The 15,456-nt window shown below is 33.8% G+C and overlaps 1 protein-coding gene across 1 annotated transcript; it reads right to left on the bottom strand.

Annotated features, from left to right (window-relative positions):
• Positions 1-9,327: 9,327 nt before the first annotated feature.
• Positions 9,328-10,553, bottom strand: lepb (leptin b). The gene is made up of 2 exons (XM_058774114.1): positions 10,416-10,553; positions 9,328-9,696 (listed from the first exon to the last, which is right to left on the bottom strand). Exons 1-2 carry the CDS (start codon positions 10,551-10,553, stop codon positions 9,328-9,330), a joined length of 507 nt encoding a protein of 168 aa, XP_058630097.1.
• Positions 10,554-15,456: the final 4,903 nt, after the last annotated feature.

Genomic DNA, 15,456 nt, shown 5'->3' with positions numbered 1-15,456 from the left:
TCACTTTTGCTCCAGATCAGTACTGTACATCTCATGAGAGCAGGGGTAATGTTTTTGAGAACAGAATGTTTTAAGGTGAAGTGCAGATGTGGCCTCGTAAAAAATATGTACGAATTGCCATGAGATAGCGTTGGGTTTGGGGAACACTTGATGTTTTGTTGATCATCAACAGTCCACGATAAACTATAGCATTCAGGAAATATATGAGGAAGACTATACAGTTAAAAAAAATTCTGTCATTGTTTATTCATGCTCATATCGCCCCCAAACTATATGATTTTATAACTTCTGTGGAGCACAATAAAAGTATTTTAAATAAAATCTCAGTGTTTGTCCATACAATGAAAGTCAGGGTTCCAAGTGTAGTCTGGACCGCAACATTATTCAAAATATCTTTTTATGTGTGTGTTCTATAGAAGAAAGAAAGTAAAGGAACAACCTGAGAGCGTGAAAGTCAGATTGAGGATTTTGGGTCCAAGTTAGGTTTTTAGTACATACACAAAACATTGAAAAGTACATCCCCTTGATGTAATGACATCACATTCTGACTGTGGGCAAAAACATTGTTGTTGCAAAAGGCCATGTGTTATTAATACATAGTAATGTAATATCTCAGTCTTTCTGGTTTTCTATAAAAAGTTGAACAATTGTATTATAAGACACTTGCCAGAAGCAAGACACCACTGTCCACTTTTCATATTGCTGCAAAAAGCCACTTGCTCTGGAGGCCTCCTCAAAGAAAATCCATTTTTAAAATTAGATAAACCCATAACCCAACTGCACAGATGAAAAATGTGTAGTCATTAAGCACAGCTCAGCGAACAGAGGCTCACTCAATGCCTACAGTTATAGAAGAAAAACAACAACAACTGGTTTTCCATTTAGTGCAATGTTCTTTTACTGAATCTATTTTCTTCCACCAATGCATGGTTAAATATTTGATTACAGTTTTAATGGTCGTATTACATCAAATATCACATTTCCATGTACTACGATGGTACATAAGCCTGTGCTCAGACTCCATATTGTTGTGTCTGACTGCTTGAGCCGCTCTCTGAATAGACTATAAGGTGGGCAGGGTCCCCCTCCTGACCCTGTTTGCTTTATGTTCACCCACCCCCAGCATCCGGAGGAGCTCACAAAGGCTGCCTCTGATAGAGATAAGTACCTTTGTGTCTAGGGAACAATGCATCCTATAACGTTCTGCATTAACAAAGCTAAAAGACACAACTTGACTTTAATGAGCAGTTTTCCTTCCTTGGCCATCCAGCTGACGGATGGATGTGGATGTATGAATTGATCGGACACATAGCTAGATATATCTCTCTTCCAAAACCTACACTGTAAATAGTGGTAACCTGCAATTTTTACCTTCTACCTGATTTACACCATAGTTTTGTTGGTATAACTTAATGCATTTAAGTTATGATATGTTAAATAATGAGAAATGTTGGCTGCATCCAAATATGCATCTACTAGGTAAAACACAGTATGAAAAGAGATGTACGAATACACATGACAATGGCAATGTGATGAATGTAGTATGTCCGGATTACATTCATTGTATATGGAACAGACTTTTTTAATGGTCGTGCAGTACTTATTTAAAAGAAGTATACCTACTCAGATATGCGATTTCAGTTGGAGCTTTTGACTCTGATGCTGTCTTAAAGTTCTCCTGGAAAGCTCCTACTTCAAAGTCAGGCAAGTCTGAAAAATACATTTTTCCAAAAAAATATAAAGAAACTGTCACTTATGTATGGCATCACACAAAAACATTTATGCATAAAAGTAAAACAGCCCAGGTAATTTAAATTACCTTGACTTGGCTGCGTAAACATTTAATTCAGAACTAAAAAGTATTTTAAAAAGTATATATAACTAAAGTATATATAACTAAAACGGTAATTAAAAATATTCATGAATATGTGTGCACTGCCTGGGAAATGTCTGTGAATTCAAGTCCTCCTGTGAAGTTCATATATTTATGAGCTGTAATGTCATCCTTACGATGTCAGATGCATTAAAATCACTTCTTTTGGTTAATTCCTGATTGAAAGCCCAACTATGTCCAACTGAATGGAGCCAGTGAGTCTCAATGCCAGTTTGTCCTTTCATTCAGTACATATACATACACACATTCTACTATTTTTTACCATTTCACTTTTGCTCCAGATCAGTACTGTACATCTCATGAGAGCAGGGGTAATGTTTTTGAGAACAGAATGTTTAAAAAAAAATAAATAAAAAAAATACAGTAAGATTTTTTTTAAACTCTACTTCTGCAAAGTAATGCACAGTCACTGTAAACTGAATCATTATAAATGATTTTATTAATTGTACAAAACTATCATATTTTGTACTTGCAACAAAGTTAATTTTATTGTAAAGGAAAAATATACAAGATCACATCTGTAGTTCCATCACAGATCCATCACATCTGCCTGTTTTCTTACTGACACGCCCTCATTTTGGGAACTCAGGGTTTAAAGAAAACTCTAAGGATTGTAATTCCAATTTTGTGCTGTCCATGAGTGCTCAGGTTGTAAAATACAATCTTTTCAACATGACTTAATGGGATAGTTTACCCCCCCCAAATTTTTTTGTCATCATTTACCTCATGTCGTTCCAAACCTGAATGAGTTTCTTTCTTATGTTCAACATAAAAGACGATATTTTGGAGAATGCAGGTAATCAAACAGTTGTTGGTCCCCATTGATTTCCATAGTTGTAAAAGAAATACTATACTGTAAGGAAGTCAAAAGGGACCAAAACGGTTTGATTCTTCAAAATATATTCTTTTGTGTTCAACATTATAAAGTAACTTACACAGGTTTGGAACAACATGAGGGTGAGTAAATGATGACAAAATGTTCATTTTTGGGTGAACTAGCTATCCCTTTAAACGCACCATGTGTTGCTAGCTCAACATGCCAACATCAAACTCTTCCTAAATTGAGTTTCCCCACACAGAAACACTAACTACATACATTTCAAATCAGTCACTTTTGAGGATGCATGACAGTTAGGATCCTGCCTATGTAGGCAGTAATAATGTATGCAAATGTTTCTGTAAGCAATCATGCAAACTGAAACAGCACCTGGCTGTCATATGCAGTGAACATTAATTTTTCAGAGTGCAGATAAATGGAGATTTCCTATGGGACTTCAAAGCATATGCTTACGAACACACAAACATGCCAGTTCACAACAAGAATCAATAGCAGCATTGTGTGTGTTGTTGCTTCATCTTTTCCTATTCATTTAGGCGACACATGCAAGCTAGCACCTCATCGGGTAGCTATGGAAACCTGTTTCCTCCAAAGGGTAAAAAAAGACAGTTTTTTTTCACAGTTGAGATTTTTTTCCCCCTAGAATTGCGAGATAAGAAGTCAGAATTGTGAGAATTCACAGTTGAAAAATTCACAACTGCTAAAAAAAGTAAGAATTGTGAGAAAGTCACAATTATCTTTATTTTTTATCCTGCGGCAGAAAAAAAAAAAATTGCGAGAGAGTTTATATCCCGCAGCCAGAGCTGGTAGTAACTGATTACATGTAATCTGGATTACATAATCGATTAAAAAAATTAAGTACTTGTAATTAGAGTAAGTTACATTTTAAAATACTCGTAATCAGACTATGTAAAGTCACAGACATCAAGAATCTGCATATGAACCTCAACAATGGTGACAATGGACAAAATATTCAGATCAGCTCTGATCATCACAAAACAAGCTTTTTGTTGATTGTCACCATTGTTGAGATTCATGAGCTGATTCTTGATGTTTGTGTGAATCAAAAAGCCTCCATTCAAGACACTTTCTATATAATAATAAAAAAAAGTAAATTCCTTACTTTCGTAACATCGAAAGACTACTGTAAAGAAAAAAGCATCATTAAAAGCTAACATATTTGGAGACAATACTCATGATGTGATCAGGCTACTATACGATGACTAACTCATCAACAATAAGTAACCAGGTTTATTTGATCAGACTTTCCGCTAGCAATTTTTGCTACAACAAATATGCCTTAGAAACACAGTTATAGCAGCCAGAGAAAAGCTGACATTATAAAGTCAAGGGTCAGAAGCCCAACTAAAACAAATGCTTATCTCCACAACGGTGACTTCAAACTCTATTATTTTCAATAAAACATTAACATCTAAACCTCTGTTAATTCTCAATAAGAAGTTTTGTATGAAAGAAATAAAGTCAGACTGGTTTGTAATAAGTGAAGATGCTGAGATCTAGAGAGATCTGTTAGTGTTTCATGTTCTGTTACTGCCAGTCATGTGACGTTTAATTAATTAATTAATTAGTTAATTAGTTAATTTTACAGTGAAGGTGTTTGATTGTAATAATTTAGGAAATGCCTGTAAATTAACAGTGTTGTCAGCTTGTTTAAATAAGGAGATTTTACTTTAATTGTAAGGTTTTGTTTTTTGGCAGCTGTTGATACCAGTCATTTGACCATTTTATCATCTAACGGTTATTGTATTAATTACAGATTATTTTTTGTAATTTTACATACATTTGCTTGTAATTTAAGAAAACAGAAAACATACTGTATAAAAATACAGTAGTTTTTCTGTATAAAAAAATGTGAATTACTGTAATTACTGTAACAGCCAAGTAATTCAGACATAATTTTACAGAGTTTTTACTGCAATTCAAAATAAAAGAAAACAACCTGAAAAAAAATCACAGTTATTTTTAGTAAAATTATTTTATTTTATTTTATTTTATTTACAGTGTACCACTTATATACACTCAGAAAGTCCAGTTTTGTGGACATTCACACAGAGATCAGTCATTAGTCAGGTGGCGACACAGCATTAGACCACTGGATTTACAAAAATCATATCAGGTTTAAGAAGTGTTTCAACATTGCATCAACTACTGATGAACACATTCATTTTTATTTGAATTATCACTCAGTAGGTTATTTAACCATGTATTATTATGTATTATTAAAAGGCTTTTGTCTTTCAAACTCATTAAAATGCACAAATTCTTGTTATTTCTTATTTGCAGACATTTTCAAACTTTTTGTCATCTGAACCTCTTTCACCTAATATATTTACTTTAAAGGGGTGGTCAATCAGCAATTCTGTAAAAGACAATATCTCCCTTTGTATTGAACTTTGAGCATCGTAACTTTGCAGATGTTGTTTTTGCTCAAACAGCAACATTACACACTAACTAAAGTTAAAAAAGTGAAATCATAATCAATGACCCCTTTAAGTACCCCTGAGATTTTAAAATAAATATTTTAATAACTAAATATCGCATATGCATGTTCACGGTTCTCTGACATTGGTTAATGGTCATATGGCATGCAGGTAAACATAACATATTTCTTCTTTTTTTAGTAAGTGAATTATTTTGATTGTTATTGTAAGGTGATTTATTTTCATTTTTACGAACCCCAGTTTGGGAAACCTCGATGTAATATAACGTTTAATGCACTTCATGTTGTTAATTACAATAAAAGGAATATATTTTCTCACTCTTTGTATTTTTACATCATTATGGTACAAGATTATCCTGTTTAAATCAATGTGATAAACGAGTTAGGTCAAAAGTAATCTAAAAGTAATCTGATTATATTACCTAAAATGTGTAATGTAATGGATTACGTTACTGACTACAATTTTTGTCATGTAATTTGGAATCAGTAACGGATTACAATTTGTAAGTAATCTACACAGCTCTGCCCACAGCTCTGACTTTTTTCTCGCATTTGCGAGTTTGCAACTTGCAATTCTGAGAAAATTTAAATATAAACTCACAAATGCTAAAACAAGTCAGAATTGTGAGACAAAAAGTCAAGTCAAGTCACCTTTATTTATATAGCGCTTTTACAATACAGATTGTGTCAAAGCACTTAAAAAAGTCACAATTACCTTTTTTAAACATTTTTTTTTTTAAATCGTGTGTCAGAAACAAACTTCTGTAGATATCAGGCAGCAGTGGGAATACATTTTTAGCAACCTGTTAGTTAGTCCACACATGGGCCTATTTGAAGGAGGCGAATGTTAGCGTGTGTGGGCGCTTCAGCAAGTGCATGCATACATGATTAACGGCTATGTAGGCGTAATTTTTTTCACATCTGTTTTAAAAGTTTCCTTTTGAAGTTATATGATATATATGGCCTATACGCTTCTTTCCATTATGCCTGTACTACTGGGTGGATGTTGCATTGCATGCGGTTCAAAGATGTTGCAGAGACCAAAAGTGCAACTGACACACACATTGGGAACAGCAAATCTCCTTCTGTATTTTGAAGAAGTCATTTGCCAATAAGAGTTCATTGAGCGTGTTGAAAACAGAGAATAAGAGGGCCGCGGGAGAGTGTAACACATTGGCTTCTGATCAGCAGCGGATGCTGGCACACAGGCAGATTATACCGGATCAATGTGCACATGTTTAATGCATCAAGCCCTGTTTACCCAGGGGGCAAAACACACAGTGCAATTATCCTGAACTTGTACTGGTACAATGCAAAAATAGAGCCAAAGCTGCATGGGTGAGAAAAAAAAAGAGGAAGAAACAAAAAGGAAACTGAACCTTGCACAAAGGAAAGCCGACCCTACCCTATATCTCGCTGGCCCCAACTATGAACAATGCTTACCTACTGAGAAACAATAGAGAGGAAGGGTCTACTGGACACAGTGTGTCCACCCTAGCCACCCAGTCTACTTTTTTTTTTAAACAGTTTTAATGACATTTTAATCACCAGCACTTTAATTGATTTTTTTTTTTTTTTTACTACAACAGACATACTGGCATTGAGATTGTTTCAGTGTGTGAAACATCTTAAAATAACAAAGGCACAATTTTAGCTACATTAGAATAAAAATACACCACGTAATAAAAAAATCTGATAACTCAACTGATATGAGTGAGACAAAGTTTTTCATGTTAAGTATAAGAATGAATGTCCAACTATTAAAAAACAAAACAAAACAAAAAACACTGAAGCGCAAATGTGAGCTATTGCTGCCACCTTGTGGGACAGAATGGAAAATCGGCTTATCGTCTGATTGACAGCTTCACGTTTGTTTTATTTTTAATAGTAAAACGCTTGCTGAAGAGTGTGTGTGATGTGAAATCAGTGACTTCATAGTCAATATTTTCAGTTGTTGCTAACTTTCCACAATATATTCATAACTTTTTCAAATACATAAGTGAAGTATATACATTTTATAAAGTCAATAAAGAGACACACGTTTAAACTACTGTAAATATTCTTTTAATTGTGAAGCTGTCACAACAATTTTTCAATTGTGATGTTTACTACATGTTTATGTAGCCTACAAGTAAAATCTAGTAGGCTATTTGTTGTTCAGTGTGGCGCGCGCAGTACCCATTTGCTGAACATGTACATGTTTAAAAAAAAAAAAAAAACCCCGTCAGTTTTGTAAATCAGCTTGCTACGTCGAAAATAGTATTTGTTAGTTATTTAAATGTTATTAAGCCTGCACTCAAATGCCTTGAAGTAGCTACAAATATGTAAATGAGCAGAAATATGATTGTTTATCGCTAAATGTTCTGAAAGTTAATCTAAAAACAAAAAGTCTGTCAGGAACGCGACACAATTTTATCTGTCCTCGCTTGATTCTCACACAAATAAGAGGAAAGTAAGTGCTGAAAACGGCTGGAAGTAGCGACATTTAGATGAAAAACTGGATCACCTTTGTGTACCTGAGCCGTTTCGATACCTGCTCAAACGACTGCAGACTAAACCGGCGCTTGGACATCTCCGCAGCACAGACTGCTGCTGGTAAGTGTTACTGCACTTTATCAGAGTGCTTAACAAGCAGAAGTGTAGCTAAACCTGTTACATACAGCTCAACTGAGAACAAGCTCAACAATTAGCTAATGAAGACACCTTCGTTTGTCAAAATATACAGTAAAGGTTAATAATTATAAGCGACAGGCTAATGCAATCAGACACGCTTACAGTGATGTGTGCAATTCTTTGAATTCACTTTTGAAAACTTCAGAGCAGTTCTTTAATAATTAGCGTTATTTAATCCACCTGTAGGTAATTACCATCATCAGACTGACATATGACAATTGGAAATATCAAATTGAAATTTGAAACAATAGTTTTTATGTCATTTAGGCCTAGTGATCATTTTTGTGATTTGTAGTTGGATATATATATATATATATATATATATACATACATATATGAGCAAACCCTTCTGTATAAAATAAATAAATAAATAAATAAATTATGTGGAAAAAGTTTGGTGTAATTGCTACTGAAGCGGAGATTTATGGTCAAATTGTTTTTAAAAGATATGTGTTGCAATTACAATCCACAGACACACATAGTGTAGGCTAATAGAACAAACACTTAAATTTGGATGTTTATGGTTTATGGAAGTTATGGAAGCAAGATATGAAAAAGTATGAAAAAGCAATGATGTTTCCTGTAGTGTCTTGCCTTAAAATTCTCAGCCAGTGTCATCACCAGTTTCTAGACATATAGTGTATTTTGGAAGTCCTGGAGCCAGCTGCATACGTCTTCGTAAGACTTAAGAAGTGGGTTGACTAACTAGCAGGTAATCAGTTTTACTTTTTTGGATTCAAATTAGACCAATCTGCATTTTTGTGTAACTGACTTAAAAAAGTTATGACCAGTCTAAATTAGATGACAAATGTTTTAAGACCAGTCTAAGCAGTTTACGCAACTGGCCACCTGATGCTACTGTAGCATGTAATCATCACAATTAAGAACTAAAACATTTGATTGACTTTAAACAAAATTACAAAAATAAATATGTGCATTTGCTGTGGAAAAATAAAAATAATTTCTCTTATGCAGTGCCTTTTTAAAATAATACAAGAATTGGGCTTATTTAAAGAGAAATCCATTAAAATAATACTTTCCCTCTCTCTCTCTCTCATTTTCTCTCTCTCTCTCTCGCGCTCTTTATATATTAAAAAAATACGAAACGGTTATGTAGAGGGTTTTTGTAAAGATAATTTATTGTCTTAAAAATTCTTTAAAAAAATCCAAGTGCATACCATTGCAGTCCTTCTGCATTCACATAGTAAATAACACAAACAACTACAGGCAAGTTCAAACTTCTCAGTGCCCTGTTATAATACAAAAACATCATCATGTGCTAAAATATTACAATTTAGCTTAGAAAATAGAAAGCTGTAGTGTAAAAGACAGCACTAATATAAACTGAAAAATTCAAGAGAACTAATCAAGTGTAATAAGTTAAATAATTTAGAGAACTAGTCCTTGCATGTGCATTTTTGAGAGTGATGCATAGAAGTATAGAAGCATGGCTTACACATTTCAGAATATAAACGTCTCAGCCACATCCGTATCTTTGCACCATTTTAGTTTGTCCATGTTCAGGCAAAGATTTTCAAGGTACCTCTGGAGCTCCAGGAGGTACAGGTAGTTAGAGGTGACAGGGAAGGCTGTTTCATCTTTGTGCACTGGGGTCTCAGGGTTGGGCAGGGGGCATCCCTGTGAAATGGCCAGTCCCTCCAGTGTTCTTAGGAGAGTTTCCAGGTCTACTTGGACCTGCTGTAAGTGCAGGGCTGGAGGCGCCCGCAGCCTCAGCTGAAGGTAGCTCAAGTGAACAAAGACAGAAGTGAGACCATCAATGGGGGTGTCGATGTCAGTGCCAAAATCAATCTCTGGAGACATCTGGAAGTGCTGGGGAGACAGTTAGAAATGTGCTTTGTTTAATATCCAATTCAAGTCAAGCTCTTTAATGGCATGTGCAAAAATGTAAATAAATAATTTTTAATTAATAAAATGAATAATTTAAATAATATATTTAAAATATAATATATGTCTTATTCATATTTATGTATAATAAATTTAAGTAATTTTCTTGTACTTGTCCAGTAGCGCACAGTTTGCCTTGAGTTTCCCGCTTTGCAAGTAAGTTTCTTTGTCCACCAAAGACAGTTACAAAGTTAGTTTGTAGTCATATGCTACCAAAATGAAGTTGAGCTGAATTCCAAAAATTAAATAATGTTGCATTCAAAATTATCTTTTAAAATAATACACTAATGAAACTCTAAGAATTTACATTTACCTGTGCTACATTACATCGGTCTTTTTTTTTTTTTACATTAATTGAACAACAACAAAAATAAATAAATAAAATAAATAAAAAAATTAAAATAAAAAGCTTAAATCAAGCTACATGCTCCTGTTATTAGGTTTATATGTCATGCCATTCCAAACTTGTCATTCCTAAACTTTCTTCTGTTTCTTCTGTGGAGCACGAGAAGTTTGAATCAAAGTCGTTTGGACTTCAACATGCTTAAAATAAATTATTTTGTGTTCCGCACTAGAAAGTCTTACAGGTTTGGAATGACATGAGGGTAAATGACATTACCTTTTCTTGATTCAATAACATTTACCTCATCCTTGATTTTTTTAATTCTGGTGATGATAGTTCGGGCCATGATTCGGATCCTCTCCTCTGTAGCTGTGGGTCGGCTGACGCTAACGGCCACTAGGGCTGTTATTAAGAAGCAAAAGATCAGGGAAGACTGCATCTTTCTGCAAAGAAACAAATCATATTGGCATATGTTTCGTATTTAGTTGTGTGCAGTATTACATTAGTATTAGATTATCTCAAAATCTTCCAATTTACATATACAATAAATAAATAAATAAATACAGTTAACCTGTTGAGTAAAATGTGATAATGAATTAAGCCATAACAAAAAATGCATATTTTTATCAGTCTCATTGATATAAAGGTGATATTGAGATGTTTTGTGTCCATGTGGACAAGAGTGTCTGTGTGAATGAATGAGTGAGTGAGTGCTTACCGCTGGTGTGTTGATGTGCATATTGAGAAACTCAAGCAGGAATCTCCCTTTTTATAGCTGTGGGTGATTGACTCATTGCCCCAGTGAATCACCCTGCGCCGGTCTAGTCTGGTTCACCCTTGTCGTCCACCATAAGCTTAAAGTCTGTTGAAGACCCCTTCCACCTTCTAGTCCAAGACACCGGGGCTCCAGGTAAGGACACTTCCAGTAAAGTTGTGGTTAACCCATCTTGATAAATATCAATTGAGCCCCAAGTTTTTCTCTTTTTTTAATGGCTGTACAATTTACATACAGATCTTTGTTTTTGATACTGATATGCATGCAATGCATTTTGGAAATTTATGGATCTTAAATTACATTTAAACAAGTTTTACAAGTGTTTGTTCTAAGTTCACACACACACACACACACACACACACACACACACTGTTTCAATTTATATTTGTATTAAGCCTTGTTCACTGCAAACTCAAGTTTTCACGCAAATATTTGTGTTGTAAGTTAGATATAGGCAGATATAGGCAGCCAACTAAATGTTCTAACAGCAACTTCAGTAGCATTAAGTATGGGTACAGTAATTTATAGATAACCAAACACGTTCAAATTACTCAATGTAGTTATTCAGCATTAATTTGTAAAACAATTACATAGAAAGACTATATTTAATATTATAGTCTTTGTAATGGACTGTCCTACTTGAAATATACCTTATATTATAGAAATATTTTATATTTTAGCATGGAAACAGTTCTATATTCACTCACTTCCATTTATTTGTAAAGTGATCCTAAGTAGATCCTACAGTTATACAAGTGGGGGAAAGGAACTAAAAAGACAAATTACAACATTAAACTGCAAATTTAAGTTAATATTAACTGCTTATGAAATATTGATGGACTTTAGAGTATATTTTAAATCACTAAATTATTCACTGTTGATAAAATTATGTTTGATAATGACCACACATGAGATAAATTGAAAAGAAAGGAAAATCTCTCATCTTATGTCTCTTGGTATTTCTGTAAAAGTGTTGTTAAAAGGCCTAGTTAAAACATGCAGTACTGTACTTCAAAAGCAGTGCTGGAGGAAAAACTAAGCCTTGTGACTTTCTTTTGTTGTAAACATAAACAGTAAAAAAAGGCTGCATCTGAAAACTTAAGCAGCTGACTTGTTGCCTCGCTGCCTTAGCAGTCAATGACAGCATTTGCACATGAAGGTACATCCTTTGTAGGCAGTATAATAGTCTAATGATCTACAACACACTCGAGATAGCTCTCATGATAACTAAGCCAATATTTAATTAGTACAATACTAATTTCTTACTAGAAATGAATTCAGAAGTTGAAAATGTTGTTAAATAACATACATTTACACGTAAAATGACCACCAGCCATAACTTTGATATGCCATTTTAATTTTATTGTTACAAAATTGAATGCAAAGGATGATGGGTTATCATAGATAATGAGGGACACATCTATGCAGCCTTCAAAAATTAGATGAACGTATCTGAGAAGATAATTAGGATGTGACATTATCATACCTTGTTCCTACATTCAGACACATAAAAGATAGTCAGAATAGATTCAGATAATTACACAAAGTGAAGATAATATTGCATTACAAATCAAAACTGCAACTTATTTAGCACACTGTTGCCTGTTAAATGTATGCATGGTCATAATGTCAGAATGCGCTGTTTGTGACTCTATATAATTTCATACATTAGTTAAAAAGGATTGATTTTTATTACTCATTGAGTCTTTCATGCATCACTAAATATGAGCTAGCATTATTACTGAGGGTTTCATGGCCAGTAGAGAAGTTTATTATTAATATAAATTTTTCATTATTTGATGCAAAAATCTTTGAAGAAAAAGAAGAGACAAAAATCGTTTGGGTTAAGGCAAAAGCTGACAAAGCACTTTATGGATTCTCTGGATGAAACTGGTTTGCAGGCTGGAATATTCTTACATTCCTTGAGTTCTCTGAACTGTGTGTTCATGCTTATGCGTGTTTCCTGTCTCTCATCTGTGTGTGAATACTTTTACTTTTGTGTGTGTGTGTGTGAATGAGTCTATGCGTGTCTGTGATGTAATTCCCTAAGGCTTTCAGTGATAGTTCCTGGAAATTACGTGTTTTGGAGTTCATTGGCTTCACATTTATTGCTTTAGCCGAATGTTGGTTGAAAGTTGTCATGTTTTTGTACTTCAATGTACTTCAATTGGGTTATTAGTGTAAACATAGGTTAAGAAGTAAATTGGACTTCTGACAGAATTAAATGTGAAGTAAACTTGTTTACATTAATAATCCAAGTGAAACTTCTAGATGAGCACAGTTAATTTTTTGATATTTTTTTTATTTCAAATATTTACTTTTTTTTTTTTTTTGCTTAATTGTAATTCAATTTTTTTCTACTTAATCATGTTTTATAAGTACACTAGCATATTAGATTAACTCAAGGCTACCAGATTTATCAATGTATCAAAAGTCCAATTTTGATTCAATTGGGATTTTAATTATCAGAGCAATGTGACTCTAGTTGGGACCCAGTGTGATTCATCTGATCATCTCCCATGGAAAGCACTGACATGACAGTTTTTAGTTTTTTTTGCCAAACAAAAGGCTTTGGGTCATTTCCAGCACTGTTACCGTAAATCCTAATTTGTTTGTTGCAATATGTACTTTTTCTCTTTTCAGATTTTTCTGTGAGTCAGGGATATTTAGGGATAAAATGTTTCTTAATTATGTTTTGACTGTTTTGTCTTTTATACGCAAACAAAAATTTTATAGGTTAATCGTAATTCATGCTTTAAGCACAAACACATAGGGACACTCACTCATACTCACACATAAATGCATGTCATGTGCTTTTTGTGTGTGTGTGATTATGAGGATTTGAAATCCAGATCCGACCTTTTGTTTTCACTTATTGGTATCCAGTTGGCCCCTTTATGCTCTCAGACTCTTTGTCAGTTTGATCACACATTTATTCACGCTACATTGAGATCCAGTAATGTGTAAGAGATGGAAGCAACGAATGTGATCCACTTTTATTGGACCTAAAGTACAAATGTTGGGTGTATTTGTACAGACACATATGCCATGTGGACATACTAATGCAGTCAATGCAGTCATGATCTTAAAACATTTTGATGTGTACACAAATATAGACAAAAATGAATTTATTTACAAAAACTTAGATTTTATTATTCTTAAATGGATAAGTAAAAGGAAAAGCAGGCTACACGTTATGATTTTTATTTATTTATTTAGATGATTATTTACTTACGACATTCCTATGCTTCTACTCCACTTATTTCATAGTTAATATTACTATTGTAAAATAGGGAAAACAGTAATAAAATATGTGTTGATATGGATTTAATTTTGACTGGTGGAGTATGTGTAACGATATTTAATTTGGCTGACAACTGACAACATTGAATGACTGATGGTAATAAAGTGCTCTTCCCGTAAACTGACAGTTCATAAAAGCTCTGCTCGTTTTTTTTTTTTTTTTGTCTTTTTACTTTTGTGACGCATATTTACTTCCTGTCCTTTTTCCCAATTTACTGTCAGAGGTTAGAGTTTAATCCCAGATATCCAATCTGACTATAGTTCAGGAGACCGACGCAGATTTATAGCATCATTCATAAAAGCCTGAGGATTTTAATCATCTGTCACAGCTTCCTTTGGTCATCATTACTGTGCAAACAACCCTTCAGAGCATGAGCCAGCAAAAACAGTGGGAAAACAGCAATTTCCTGTATTTAATAGTCTGTTAGATATGCTTTAATGAGATGAAAATAAAAAAAAAGGGAATCATTAGAAAAGTATTCTCATAAAATGCGTTTTTCCTCCTCCTCGAGTGTTTTTGTAAACCAGAAATGTTCATTATGTCATTATGGAAAAATGGTGGCATAATTCATGAGAATTTTATATTTGGTTTTCCATAAATCATGTGGTCTTGTGGATCATGTGATTTTGTTTCTTTAGTTTGAGAGTCTGTCTAGGGGTTTGGTCTGATCTTGCTCAGTCAGCTTGGATACGGTGACTCGCACTTTGTTCAGGATTTCCATCTGTTTATGATTAAGTGGTATAGACACAGAGAAATATTTCTCTGTAATTTCCATGTGTGCAAATCTGTGGCTTTAGCCCACACTGATCTTTTAGACTGAGTTACAGCCTGCTTTCGTCCCAACCAAACTTGCAAAACTGACGTACTGCTGGGGGAGGGGAGTGAAGGAGGGTCCTATCTGGAAATCATGTGCTGCATGATGAAGGCAGGATATGTAAAGCTCTCCAAATATGGACACCTATGTGTGCATGGAGAATTCAACCTGTAATTAATAAACACTTTATGACACTTTTATTAAGTTAGAAATACAGGCGGTTACACACTTTTTACTGCAACTGTGTCTTTGACAGGTTTTATTTATGGGTATATTGTATGTGTTTATTATTTTATTATTATTATTATTTTCTGTAGATATGGAACTGACCTTGAGAGAAATATAAAAAATGCTATTCAAGTAATACATAATTATATTTCCAACTCTGTATATGTATACATAACTTCTTTCTTTTCTAATTAGAGCAAAAAAAGTTTAGTGTATTTCAT

Source organism: Onychostoma macrolepis, chromosome 04 (assembly GCF_012432095.1).
Source record: "Onychostoma macrolepis isolate SWU-2019 chromosome 04, ASM1243209v1, whole genome shotgun sequence".
NCBI lineage: Eukaryota > Metazoa > Chordata > Actinopteri > Cypriniformes > Cyprinidae > Onychostoma > Onychostoma macrolepis.
Note: the sequence above shows the minus strand (reverse complement) of the source record. Positions and strands in the feature narration are given on the sequence as shown.